Source organism: Panthera leo, chromosome B2, assembly GCF_018350215.1.
Source record: "Panthera leo isolate Ple1 chromosome B2, P.leo_Ple1_pat1.1, whole genome shotgun sequence".
In the NCBI taxonomy this organism is placed as follows: domain Eukaryota; kingdom Metazoa; phylum Chordata; class Mammalia; order Carnivora; family Felidae; genus Panthera; species Panthera leo.
Window position 1 is genome coordinate 112,978,938 of NC_056683.1, and position 14,314 is coordinate 112,993,251.

The 14,314-nt window shown below is 38.1% G+C and overlaps 1 protein-coding gene across 12 annotated transcripts in view; it reads left to right on the forward strand.

The window, feature by feature from the left end:
• LOC122220362 (tRNA (guanine(10)-N2)-methyltransferase homolog) overlaps window positions 1–13,660 on the forward strand; it is a 102,202-nt gene extending 88,542 nt beyond the window's left edge. For 10 of the 12 annotated variants that reach the window (XM_042939759.1, XM_042939760.1, XM_042939761.1 and 7 more), the window contains one exon: window positions 13,370–13,660. In XM_042939759.1, coding sequence (XP_042795693.1) covers window positions 13,370–13,501 — 132 coding nt within the window. In that variant the 3' untranslated portion in view covers window positions 13,502–13,660. Of the gene's footprint in view, window positions 1–3,616; window positions 3,651–9,803; window positions 10,221–13,369 lie in introns of those variants that run through there. The other 2 variants (XR_006202820.1, XM_042939762.1) reach the window with 2 other exon arrangements.
• The last annotated feature ends 654 nt before the right edge of the window (window positions 13,661–14,314 follow it).

Below are 14,314 nucleotides of genomic sequence, written 5' to 3' on the forward strand. Positions count from 1 at the left end.
TCCGGGCTGGCCTTTCTTTCTGAAATATTTTAGGTTTTTTTTTTTTTTTTTTTTTTTTTCTATCTCATGCCAGGAAAGTGGATATTTTCCTTTTGATTAGAGCTATGAAAAATTAGAGATTAGGTGTGAAGTATTTCAATCATATAATGCTTGGTAGAAAGGAGACACTACTTCATTTATCAGTGGGAAAAATAAGACCAGGTGACACTGGTAATTAGAATCTGGTAAGAATCTGGCAGTTAGACATGAACTTTAAGTCTGTATTAATAAGATACAGTGTTCATTGCCATCAAATGCATATGTAAGAGAGGGGGTGGGGGGAGAAAGACCAAGAAAGAAGAGTCTTTTTAAAAATTATTTTTTGTAGTAAGAAGGAAACTATTTGGGTTATCTATAAATTATGTTTTGACTTGGTGTTTGAAGAAGGCTTGTAAAAGTAGATAAAAGCCTGGTGATGCTGCATGTCACGTTGAATTAAGTTTTAAGGACGATGGTCATCTATGTATCTCATGTTATCTTGTTCTGAATGACTTACGTTAGTTGCTAATGGTACTTTTCCTTGAATTTAAATGTTAAAGGTCATCATTTGATTTTTTTTCTTCTCTACTTCTGCAAGTAAGTGATTTTGCCAAACAAACTGGATATTTTGTTAATACTCTCATAATGGTTTTAAATTGTTTCTGGTAAACCAAGAAAAAGCAAAAATTTATCCCCTACTTGCTCCAGGAAGGTAATCATTTAAGATATCTGGATTCTAGGATATGTCTCTTTTATTTGCAGGAAAAAGCAGTTCTCTAAAGGTAGAGAGAGCATCTGCCATTATGCTCTGACTGTAATGATCACATTTTCAAGCTATGACAGTAAAACAGTTTTTAACATACTGATATTATATTATAGAATCTTAGCGATCAGTTGCAAAATACAATCTGGGAGTCCTAAGGTATGAATGGTTTAGGGAAATGGGAAATTTATGTGTGGAATCTGCATGATCCTCTGGCTTTCTTTAAAATTGGTGAATGGCAATTATAGTTGGTATTTTGTGTGTGTGTGTGTGTGTGTGTGTGTGTGTATTTTTTATCCTCTATTATATGCGTAACTTAGAATTATCTTCCTAGTGGTTTTCAAATTCAAACATGAACATACATCTTCTTCCCTCCCCATGACCCACGAGGAATACAACTGTGAGATTTTCAACATATTTTTTTGCCTAAAACCTTAGTGTGCAGTTTAATGAGTAATTATAAAGTGAACATCTCTGTAACCACCACCAAGGTTAGGGTTAAACAGCAGTCAGCACCTCTATTTCTGATCCTAAACACCTCGCTTGCAGGTATAACCACTAATCTGACTAGTATGGTAATCACTTTCTTGCTTTCCATCATACTATCACTAGTATTGAAATGATCCATAAGCCAAGTAATTTTGCTTTTTTTTTGATCTTTACATAAATGCATATGTATTTTTGTTAATTTTTCTCATAATGTCTTGTGACAATTTAAAAAAGTCAACTAGGAGAAGAATAGTCTCCAGTTTAAAGTGGAAGAGTATGTGTGTGCATACCAATGCATATTTTGCTCTATTTTTCATCCTTTGCTACTGACTTACTTAGTTTTTATTAAGTATTTTAGATATAGTAACTAGTAAGTTGTCATAACATTTTTATCTGGTGTGTTGGCCCTGTATTATTTTAACATTCGAAGTTAAGTTTTGAATTTTATAAAGTTAATGTATTTTTAGTGGTAGGCATGTAGAAACTACTTAGAGACTCCTAGGTGGCTCAGTTGGTTAGGTGTCCAACTTTGGCTCAGATCATGATCTCGCAGTTCACAAGTTTGAGCCCCATGTCAGCCTCTGTGCTGACAGCTCAGAGCCTGGAGCCTGCTTTGGATTCTGTGTCTCCCTCTCTCTCTGCCCCTCCCCTGCTCATACTCTGTCTCTCTCTCTTTGTCTCAGAAATAAATAAACATTAAACAGTTTTTTTAAATAAAAAAAAGTACATATAGGGCTGTATCATCCTAATAGCTTAAATATCCATGATGGTCTTTTTACAGTTAGAAAGAAGTTATGTGTCGAGTGCCGGATATCAAAGTTGAATCATTAAATGTTACTCATTTTCAGAACTCAGTGAATATTTTAATATGCATTAAAGTATTTTAATAGACTTTAGGTAACTTAATATCTTGCAAAGTAATGAAATTTTTTACAAGTACAGATTATATATGAATACCTAATTTAGGGATGAAGATTTCCAACCTTACCTTGTTCCCATTAAGAATAATGTTAGAGGTTTTTCTTAATAGTATTGGATGCCAGACTTTTGACCTGCTTGTCCTTGGTTTGGAAATGGCCTAGTGCTGTTTATAGTTGTATAACTTTAGCACAAGTGGTTTCTATAGCTACTGTCCAGTACCAGATGTAGAACAGTGGGAAGCTTTGATAAGGGGAGCAGGATTTTTAAACAAAAGCCGGACATGGGTAATTACCCCGAAGCTGAACTGAGGCCTGTTAGATTCAACACTGTCATTTACCTTTCATTTCACTCTACTGATTACAAGAAAGGAAATCTACCCAATGTTTTTCTCTTCCATCTCTTTGCTTTCTTCCTCTCACCTTATGTAAGAATGTGTATCATAGCTTTAATCTGTTTCAGGAATACACGAGTGAGTCTTTCTTGACAAAATCAGATGAGCATTGTTAGTTTGGTGGCTTTCACTATGATGACAGCATTGTTGGTTTTCACTTATCATAGAATAAGTTTCATAAGCCATTTGTACTCTGTTGTTTGCAATGAAACTGCTGTTTTGTATAAACTACTGTCACTCTGAGAATATAAATGGCTTAAGGTTAATACTAGTGAGGTAGAAGAAATCATTATCTCATTATCAGGAACTGTCAGTAAATAAAAGGACAACTTGAACCTAACCTGTAATTATAAGAGAAGCCATTTGGATTCCTTCTGAATGGCTGTAGAACTTCTGCAATTTCATCTCCAAACTCACACTTTTCTAGGGGAAATCCCTTATTTTTAAATGGTAATTTTATACATTGATGATTACCTCTCAGATATTTTCATCAAAGTTTGGGGGTTTCTATAAAAGTAACTCTTTTGGCAGTAAAAGGACACAGTGAGAGAGAACTTTGGCTTTACTCAGAATGTGGATGGGGATGGTGTGAGAGGTAAAGTTAGGGGATTGTTTATAGTAGAGGATGGTGGGGCAAGGAAGTTGAAGAAACTCATGCCTGATGACTCATTGTTTCTCTGTAAAGGAGGTTTTAAGTTTTTGCTGGGAGTGAGTAAACATAGTAATCTAAGGTCTTGAGGACAGGTGAAATTTTGGAAAAGGTGCTGTCAGAAATTAGTAAGAAAACTGTGCCTTTTAATGATTTTTATATTCATGTACTTCTCATATTTTTGTATGTTTTCTTTTCTGGACTTGATTACATGTTCCCTAAGGGGAAAGCCCTGGCTTTCATCACTCGGCTTGTGTTTATGGGACCATTTGTGTAAGGTGATGAGGCTAAAGAGACTAAGTCATAGTCCTTATCCTTAGAGTACTTGCACAGTGAGAGAAGTGGTCACCCAACCCATCCCAATCTCATATGTTCGGTTCTGTAGTGACCTGTGCGAGGTGCTATGTGAACACCGGAGAGCATCTACCTGAGGAAATGGTGCTTGTCAAGAGATGAAGCCAGTTGGGGTGCCTGGGAGGCTCTGACTTTGGTTCAGGTCATGATCTCAAGGTTTGCAAGTTCGAGCCCCACGTCGGGCTCTGTGCTGACAGCATGGAACCCGCTTCAGATCCTGTTTCCCTCTCTCTCTGCCCTCCCCTGCTCATTCTCTCTCTCTCTCAAAAATAAATAACATAAAAAAAAAAAAGAGAGAGAGAGGAAGCCAACATTTTAAGCAAAGGTACAGAGGCATGAGAGGGGTTGTGGACCATTCAGGGAGCCCTGAAGTATTTTAGCACGACTGAAATAGTAAGTATTTGGGGGAGGAATGGTTGGAGCGGAAGTTGAAAACCAAAGAATGCTTAGTGTTGAAGGTCTTTACATACTAAAGAACTTCGAGTTGATCCTTTTGGTGATGGCAAGCCCATGAGGGATGTTAGGAGAGTGGCAGAAGTTCGTGTTTTATGAAAGTCACCTGGGCTTTAAAATGCAGGTGAGTTTGAGTTGTGGAAAGATACCTGTGGTAGCAATGTAGAGGCTTCTGACATGGTGGTGCAAAGATGATGAAGCTGGAAACTAAGAAGGGTAGAAGTGGAGATTGTAGAGGAGTTAATAGAATTAAGAGTTTGGAGGGAGGTAGATATGACAGAATTTGATTACTGATTGTATAATTGGGCTGAGGGCAACCGGAGTTAAGATAGCGTCCAGAAATCTGGCTTGAGATGAGTGGATGATAGTTTTCTTGCATTTTTTTCCCCCTTTCACATGAGGACAGTGCTTTCCTGGGCTATTGAAAATAGTCTCCCAACTGGTTTCCCTGCTTCTGTGATTTCTCCTGCTGTTATATTTCCTATGCAGTAGCCAGAGGATCTTTAAGAATGTAAATAGGTAAGCTCTTACCTGTGATCTCATGACACATTGGTAGTGTGTCTGACTCCAGAATGTAAATAGATAATGGAGCTCCCCTGCTTAAAAGTCATCAATGACTTTCTGTGGAATTTAAAATAAAATTCAGAATGTTTCACATAACCTTCAAGGCCAGCCTGATCTATTTCTGGCTTGTCTCAGCCATTTCATTGTGTGTCACCTTCGCTTTTGTGTACCAGGCCTTAGCCACACTGGCCTGTTTTCAGTTCCCAGAATGTATTTATCTCTTTTTAGTTTCAGAGTCCTCTCACATTGTGTTTCCTCTCTTATCCCCTCTCACCTGAGACTCTTAGGTCTCAGATAAATGTTCCTTCCTTAGGGAAGCTTTTTTTGTCCATACTCTTCACCCCATCTTCACCCCATCTAGCTGGGTGTCTCATATTATGGTAACTCTTCCCAGTGTTTAATCAGTTTGTAAGTATATGTTTGGGCAGACAGTCTTTAATATCTGTCTTCTACTAGCATATAAGCCCTGTGAATTCACAGATCTTGCCTGTTTTGCTCAACTCAACAAATACTTAATGAATAGTAATTGTTCAGGGATTATTTGGGGCCCTTCTAGAATAAAAACAATCCAATTCAGCAATATTTAAATCATCAATTTGAAGGAAGAGAAAGAACAGTTATGGCTAACTAAAAGTTTTCTCTTTGAAAGTACATGGGATTTTGTCATTACCCTGACATCACTCTTCAAAAATCAGTGTTACAAAAACATTTCAGTCCCCTGGTACCTAGGCTTCATTTCTCACGAGAAACAAACCAAAGTTACTGCTTTCGGGGAGAAAGCAGTAACTAGAAGGGTAGTGTTACCTATGTGGACTTCTCAGTGAAGAAACTTTAGTTCCTTTAAAGTCTGAGCAGTTTGGGGCGCCTGGGTGGCTCAGTCAGTTAAGCGGCTGACTTCGGCTCAGGTCATGATCTCGCGGTCCATGAGTTCAAGCCCCGCGTCGGGCTCTGTGCTGACAGCTCGGAGCCTGGAGCCTGTTTCAGATTCTGTGTCTCTCTCTCTCTGACCCTCCCCCGTTCATGCTCTGTCTCTCTCTGTCTCAAAAATAAATAAACGTTAAAAAAGAAAAAATAAATAAAGTCTGAGCAGTTTGTGAGGCTCCGTTTGAGAAATACTCTTACATGTGTGTATTCTCAGTATAATTCAGGGTGTCATTAGTTCCATTTAAAGTGTCCATTTCAAAAGTTACTGCGAAACATACAATTTTGTTTTCTTGAGAATTTGTTCCCATTTAGATTAACATTAATTGTAAGTAGCTGAAGTACTTTCGATGTCTTTTTTGTTATTTTACTCCTTTTGATGTAGAGTTGTAAAAAATAATTAACTTGAATAAGGATTAACTTGAACAATGTCTAGTTTATGTACTTTTTCTTTCTTTTATTAGAGAATAATTTGCAGTTCTAGGTTGGGCATAGATGACAAAGTGATACATTTTAGAATCACCAAAGAGGATATGTATTTCTGTATTTCCACATCATTCTTTAAAAAACGAAACGGTGTGGATAAATGCTGATGTTACCTGAAGTAAAATGGCCATCCCGGTGCTCTGTGACTGTAGGTGTTTACAGCAAGTAGAACTCACAAACAGTGAGGGACTGACTGTCAGCTGGGCTTTAAGCTGCCATTACCCACATTAGGAAGTACTCTAGAGAAGGATTTACCTACTTCAGTCAGCAGAGGGCAGTGTACACATAAAAGTACACTACTGGTTGTAAGTCTTCCTTTGATTTCTTTGGCAAGTGTGTTAAAATTCTTCAAGTGGTTTATGTTTAGAATTAGCAGTACTGATAGGACAGGAAATTGGTTGGGTGGGACAGTGGTTAAAGGGGTTCTGTCTAAAAGTTTAGATCAGAAATATGTGCTACCATAATGTTGCTGTTCTGTGAGGAATGTCTTCTAAATGTCAAATTCCATTTTGAATGACCCACTGATCTACCATGTGGGAAGTTAACTCTTTAGCCATTGTTTTGATATAATTTCCACTAAAAAAAGAAGTGTAATGGAAAAAGCATGGGCTTTGAAGTCTGGTCTAGGCTACAGTTCTACAAATGCTCCTTACTGGCTTATCGGTGGCAGATTATTTAAACTCTTTCAGCCTCCATTTCCTTATCTGCAAAATTTAGATAACAATCTTCTAGGAAAAGATGCAAAAAATAATTCACTTTTGTAAAACACATAGTTGTAAATATAAGTTATTTCTTGAATCAGAATTTGTGTATTGTCATATTTATGCTGTTGGTCTTACAGGGTTAAGTGATAGGTCTGAAAGCAGTATATTTCCATTATGTAGCCATCTGAGACTCGTACAAATTTTCCTGTAGAAACTCTGTTATAAAAAATGATATGTTCAATAAGGGGTTAATATATAAAGTATATAAAGAACTTCTATAGCTCAACACCAAAAAACAAAAAAACAAAACAAAACAAAACGAAAAAAACAAAACGCAAGCAATCTGATTAAAAATGGGCAGAGGACCTGAATACACATTTTCCAAAGAAGACATACAGATGGCCACCAGACACATGAAAAGATGTTCAACATCACTAATTTTCAGGGAAATGCAAATCGAAACCACAATGAGATATCACCTCACACCAGTCAGAATGGCTAGTATCAAAAAGACAAGAAATAACAAGTGTTGGTGAGGATGTGGAGAAACGGGACCCCTCGTGCTCTGTTGGTAGGGATGTAAATTGGTGCAACCACTGTGGAAAACAATATGGAGGTTCCTCACAAAATTAAAAATAGGAATACCGTATGATCCAATAATCCCACCACTGGGTATTTACCTGAAGAAAACAAAAACAAATTTGAAAAGTATATGCAACCCCTGTGTTTATTGTAGCATTATTTACAATAACCAAGACACGGAAGCAATCTGACAGTCCATCAATAGATGAACGAATAAAGAAGATATATATGCACAATGGATAGCCATAAGAAAGGATGAGATCTTGCCATTTGTGAACAACATGGATGGACCTAGAGGGTATCATGCTAAGTGAAATAGGTCAGAGACAAACGCTATATGATTTCATTTATACGTTGAATCCAAAAAACAAATGTACAAAGTGGTGGTTACCAGAGGGGAAGTGGGTGGGGGGATGAGCAAAATAGGTGAAGGGGATTAAGAAGTACAAACTTCTAGTTATAAGTAAGAGATGGCAGTGAGGACGTGTACAGTGTGGGGAGTATACTCAATAATATTGTTAATGTTTTGTGGTGACTGATGGTGACTACACTTAATGTGATGAGCATTGAGTAATATATGGAATTGCTGAATCAGTGTGTTGTACACCTGAAACTCATGCACCTGAAACCTGAAACACCTGAAACTGTATATACACTGTGCTTCAATAATAAAATTTTTTTTTTTTTTTTTTTTTTTTTAATATATGAAATTTACTGTCAAATTGGTTTCCATACAACACCCAGTGCTCATCCCAAAAGGTGCCCTCCTCAATACCCATCACCCACCCTGCCCTCCCTCCCACCCCCCATCAACCCTTAGTTTGTTCTCAGTTTTTAACAGTCTCTAATGCTTTGGCTCTCTCCCACTCTAACCTCTTTTTTTTTTTTTTTTTTCCTTCCCCTCCCCCATGGGTTTCTGTTATGTTTCTCAGGATCCACATAAGAGTGAAACCATATGGTATCTGTCTTTCTCTGTATGGCTTATTTCACTTAGCAGAACACTCTCCAGTTCCATCCATGTTGCTACAAAAGGCCATATTTCATTTTTTCTCATTGCCACGTAGTATTCCATTGTGTATATAAACCACAATTTCTTTATCCATTCATTAGTTGATGGACAATAATAAAATTTTTAAAATGGTGAGTGTCTAAAACATAGTGTAATCAATAATCTTAATAATTTATTCATATCTCCTGTAACTACTAACCTACTCGTAGGTTACTACTAACTACTAGTTAAATTTGGGAAAGGTAATCTGTAATCATTCACTGCCATAGTTTTCTCTCTGGGCATTTCCTAATTCTTTGTGTGTTTTTATTTTCCATGAAGCATTTCTTGCTTACTAAAAATTGGCAGGACTCAGACTTTATGCTACTTAGGTGATGTAATGACTGATAGCGATAGGCAGGTTTGAAAGTGTTAGAGAAACCAGAAGTCAGACACTGTCGCAAGCTTGAGTTATGAGGGACATCAATGGTTGTGTTGCTTGAGGATACTCTTCTCCTTTTAAGTAAACACTTTGGACCTTCGAGATACGGAGTTGAAAAAAAATCTGCAGATATTCTTGGTTGAGATGGGCAGGGAATGTGAATAGAGAAGAGTCATGAAAAGGTGATGAAAAATATGTAGAGTTGAATATCATCATCTCAAGTGTGAGCCCTGATAAACTAAAGATAGGATGAAAGAGAAAAAAGAAAAAAAACCTACCGAGTTTGCCATTTTCTTCAGTGTCAAGGTAACTTAAATTCTGAGCAGTTGCAAATAGTATATTTTTTATGGAAAGGGTATATTTTAAGTGTGTATTATTCACAGGTATATGATACTTACATGTCTGATATAATATGTGGTAGACTATAGATACACTAAATGTTTCATATGGAACATTTATGAACCATGACTTTTCCACTTAGGTGAAAACGGTAGCCCAAGTCCCTGGAGTGTCTCGTTTACCCTGAAGCGGGACTGAGGCTGCTCGCTACTGGAACGGCTCTTCCCAGATCTCTGACTGCACAAGGGATTTGGAATTTTTGGGTTCTCCAGGAGTTTTTGTTCCAAATGTTTTATTTCACAATCAGCCTTGTAGAAGGAGGCATTCCAGCACAGGACCCATACACATTCCTTATACCAATTATTCCCTACTCCCTGAGAGATAAAGATGAATAGGGATTTTTTCCCCCCTCCAGAGGTTGCATTTCTAAGGTTATAGATGTTCCTAACTTTTCCAGTAGCACATATTTCTCTGCCACTGGGTCTCTGTACCACTGAACACAAGGTCTGTTAGGAGCTTATTTTACTTTTACTCTATTCTGAGGAAATCTTGTGATCTAAACTACCCAGATAAGTATGTCATAGGTAGTATATGTTTTCTTGATAGCCATTCATTAGTATAGGTTTTAATTACCGCTATGGGATCTTCCAGGCTCCTGCTGTTCATCTTACAATTCCCTTACTCTGATCATCATATTCTCTGCTCTTTATCACCAGTTTGTCTTTTTTATATCCTTTAGGTCAAAGGCCAGCTGTTTGGTTAAGCTGTCTCGTTGGTCTGTGAGGAAGCCTGTCTCCCACTGTGTTTCAGCTTTTGTGTTCTGTACGCCCTGCTTCCTCAGGTGCACTGCGTCCTTGGCAGCATTGTTGTCTAGGCCCATTACCAGTTGAGTCAGTCTCCAGCCCGTCCTCAGCTGCCTACTGAGCCCGAATGCTGGAATCTATCTTATCCTCCTCACCACTGCGTGCTCCAGAACATTCCCCAAAGTAGTCTGCCATGCATTTCAACATAGAGGTGGTGGTGCATGGCCTGGAGGCGTCACAGGGAGAAGAGAAGACAGAAGGCAGAGCTGGGAAGGACCTCACTGCCAGCTGGTGTTGTGATTCCTCCTGTGTGGGAGAGGAAACTGAGAGGACGTTCAGCAAACTGATGTGCAGTTGAGTCCAACTCCCAGACATTAAGGGGAAAGCCTCAGAATTGGGGAATGTTAGAACCCATGTGGATTTTAACCAGGAATGCTGGCACATTAGATTTGCATTTTAACAAGTTGAGTTTAGTCTCAGTATGGAAAACAGACTGGAGAGGGGGCCACTGGAGAGAGGGCAACTGGCCATTGAGGGGAAAAAAAGGAGAGATGAGGAAGTTTAGATGCCAGTACTGGAGTTGTGGGTGAAGAGAAGTGGATTTGAGACATTTAGGGTGGAGAATCAAAGATTTTCGGACTGACTGAATGTGACAGGAAAAGGGAGAGGCATTTGACCCAGGCTTCTGATTTCCATGTCTAGGTAGAGAGTGATGCAGGGAGCTGTGGGGAGGAGTAAAGCAGCAGGAGATGTCGACATCTGGACAGAGTTTTAAATAGCCAAGCAACATTTCTGCCAGGAGTGAGCTAGTGTGGCTCAGGAAGTAGACAGGTTTTCTAGTGATCTTTCTTGATAGAAGGACAGAAGTTGGAGGGTAGTTGAATGGCATGTCCCTTCCTTTCAGATGACCCTTCAGTCAGACTTTTGATGAAAGTTGAAATGCACAAGCCAAGGTTAAATGCTGGAATGTTGTTCTGTATTGCTGCTGCCCCGCATACAGTCCTGAGATGTGGACCAGACCGGAGTCCTCCTCTGAAGTCCACTGTGCCCCTGGGGGTATGGTATCCCTCAGGCATCCTCGTGGCTCCTTATTTGTCCTCCTGCTATAAAGATTTTGTGTCATTGAAATAATCCTCTTAGTGGCCAGAACGAAGTTAATAGTACTTCTGATCTAGTTCTGTTGCTTTGTGGGTAGGCCGCTTAGCTATCAAAGCCTTAGTTTATCGCCTATTTATTGCCAGAGATACTCCTTCTTGAGTTGAGGAAAAAGTTAACTCTTGGAGAAAACCTCATTATGTTATAGTTAAGAGTATGGTATCAGGGGTCAAATGGACCTGTGTTTAAATCCTAACTCTGCCACTTACCAGCTCTGTTATCTTGGGCCTGTACTCTATAATTCCTCAGCTGTAAGGGATGTTAATAGTGTACTTATCTCTTAGAGCAGATGAGTTTATATTAGGTAGTTCATATAAAACATTTGTGTAGTTTGGGGCCCATAATAAATATCTAGTAAATGCCACGTTTCATTAGGTGTTTGTTAATTATGTACCTACAGGTTGATCTGATAGACTTTATCTTTCATCTTTTGCAAATTACATAGCCTGGAGTTAGTAACCATTGGCATGTTTTCATGTGCTTGCAGAAGTATGTAATGTACTTAGTGTCATAAAATTTAAGTAGCTACCTATTTTCTAAATTTGGTACTCCACCTTTATTCTTATGGTTTATGTTTTTTTGATAAGCAAGAAGGCATAAAGGTTAAGGGCTCAAAATTTGAATCTTGTTTATTTTTACTCGAGTCGTGTGACCTTGGGCAGGTTAGTTAACCTTTCTGTGCCTCAGTTTCCTCATCTGTAAAATGGAGACAATTACAGTACTGTTCTTACACAGTTATTGTAAGGATTGAATAAGTCAGTGTATATAAACTACTTGGAACAGTGCCTGCACATAAGTAGCCCTATACCTCTTCTTATTGGGTTATGCAGTTAAAGTGCCTCAGGCATGGTAGTTTTTCTGCTTGTGCTGAGAAGCACAAGTTGTAACTTTTTACAATCTTATAGGGTAGTATTTTCTGTACAATAATCCCCTTCAGAGCTTGCGGAAGTACTCAGCAAATGGGGAGCTAGTGTGCACAGCAGGAGTGTGGGAAAGGGGTTCCAGTCCAAGGCGATGGGCTGACAATACAGGTTGTCCCACCTTCTTCCTGAGACCATGAAAAAGATAATAAAGACACCCACAAGAGAATGAAGCCTTCACAGCAAAGAGAGCAAGAGAAATGAACCAACAAAATTCCTAGGAACAGAGTGCGTTCAGAATCCAATGGATACGTGAAATGGAACCCCGCAGCCTGCAGCACAGAATGGCAGAAGGGGACCACAATGAAGGCCTTTTTTCTTTTCTTTTTTTTAATGAATCAGGAAATCTGGACATGTTTAATAGTTTGGATTTTGTGTGATTTAAAAAGAAATTCTGTGACAAAATAGTTTCTGAATAAACAAATCAGCCAACATAATTTTATTTTGGCTACACCTAGGCTTTATTAAGTATTAGGTATGAAGAAAAGGATGAAGATACTCATTTCATACAGGAATAAGGAAAAATATAAAAATATATGAAGATTGTTATATTCCAGATATATTTGTAGATATCATTCTGATACCGAAACCAGGATAAAAAATTAGGCTTCATATTTTCGAATTATGTCTTTATATCTGTTCTCAAAATCACATCAATTTACATGCAATGGAATCTGATTTTACAGTACATAGGAAGAGAGATTTTATTTCTAATTAGATTTTTTTTCACAGTTTGAGATGACTAGTGAAATTGAATGGGAAGATTAATTAGCCCTCAATTTTCTAAGCTGAAATATAACCTTCCGACCCAGATTTCTATTTCCAGTGTCCAAACATCAGTCTGAGCACTAGTCCTTACCTGCCTCTGAAGTCTGAGTGTGGAAATCGCTTGTTTAACTTTTATCTTCATCTACTGTGGTAAAGTTGCCAGAAATAGTTTACTTCATGAACTGAATATGGTTTTGCCTCCAAATAGTTTTCTCTATCTGTAGGACATTACATAAATCACTGCTGTTAAATATCTCTGGAGTGGAAGCTTCCATGTGTGAGGATTCTTACTGTCATGGGTGATTTCAGTTTCGGCTGAACTGTGGATCTGAAGATGTATGTGGTTGTCTGAACTTGTGTTGCCTGGGGCTGTTCTCTGTGCCCTCCCTGGATCTCTGTTTTCCCAGTGAAAGTATTTGCTCTCTTTGTGCAGAGGGTTGTTGTACAGATCGCACAAAGTGAAGCAGTTGAGAACACTGTTGGATACCCAAGCAGGATACAGATATAGAATGGTGGTGTATTTCTAATTCAGATAATAAAGAAAAACAAACATGCACCAGAGAGCGGGATTTTGCTTAAAGTAAATGGCTGCTTTGGTTTCAAGCTAACTAAAGAAATAACTCAAACATCTTTGGTTTTTATATTTTCCAACCAACCAGAACCGGGACCAGTATTCACATCTGTTAAGTGATCACTTTCTCCCATACCAAGGTCATAATTCCTTCCGTGAGAAATATTTCAGTGGCGTAACAAAAAGAATTGCCAAGGAAGAGAAATGTAGCCAAGAGTGAAAATGAAGATTTTGACAATGGAAACAGACTAAGGATTTAACAGAAAAGACATCTGGATGTGAACTTCCATGTATGATATAGAAAACATATACTGTTTTAAATACTTTTATATAACGAAATAAATGCTACAAAGTAAATTGAACAATTCTTTTACAATTAGCTTTGTTTTATAGACTGTTTTGTCGTATGTAGTCTTTGGAACCATATTTAATTTATATTTGTACTTTCAAGTATTATGGAAATTGAAAACAGTTATATTTTTGTTAATTAATTTGCAAGGGGAACTGATACTTTTGACTTTTTAAACAGATACTTGCCAGATATGTTACAAGCAGTTAACCATGGTTGAGAATTTATTCGTTTAGTAGGTTTGTTTAATTTGGTTTCTGATTGTAATTGATTTACAGTGCCACTAATAAAGTTTACTGAGGATCCCTAAAATGGTGGTATATTTGGTGCTTTTGGGGAAGGGGGATGTGATGAAGGAAATGAATTTTTATTTATAAGTTCCAGACTAGTATGTAATGATAGCATAATGGTGATGAGAGGAAAGGCTAAGACCTGGCAACCTGAAAAGCTCCCCAACTCCTTGAGGCCTGTCCACATCTGAAGCTCGTCTGTACCTTGGACTTGCTCCTGCATTCCTAGAACTTGACTGTTGGTCAAATTAACTACCCACAATTTTTGGTTTAGAAAGTAACCAGTAGTTAAAAGCAGTAACAACAACACAAATCCTTGATGGTTCCCTAATGGTATTAGGCCTAATCAGAGCTCTTTGAAATAGAAGCTATATTTTTCTTGAAGGAGAAACTT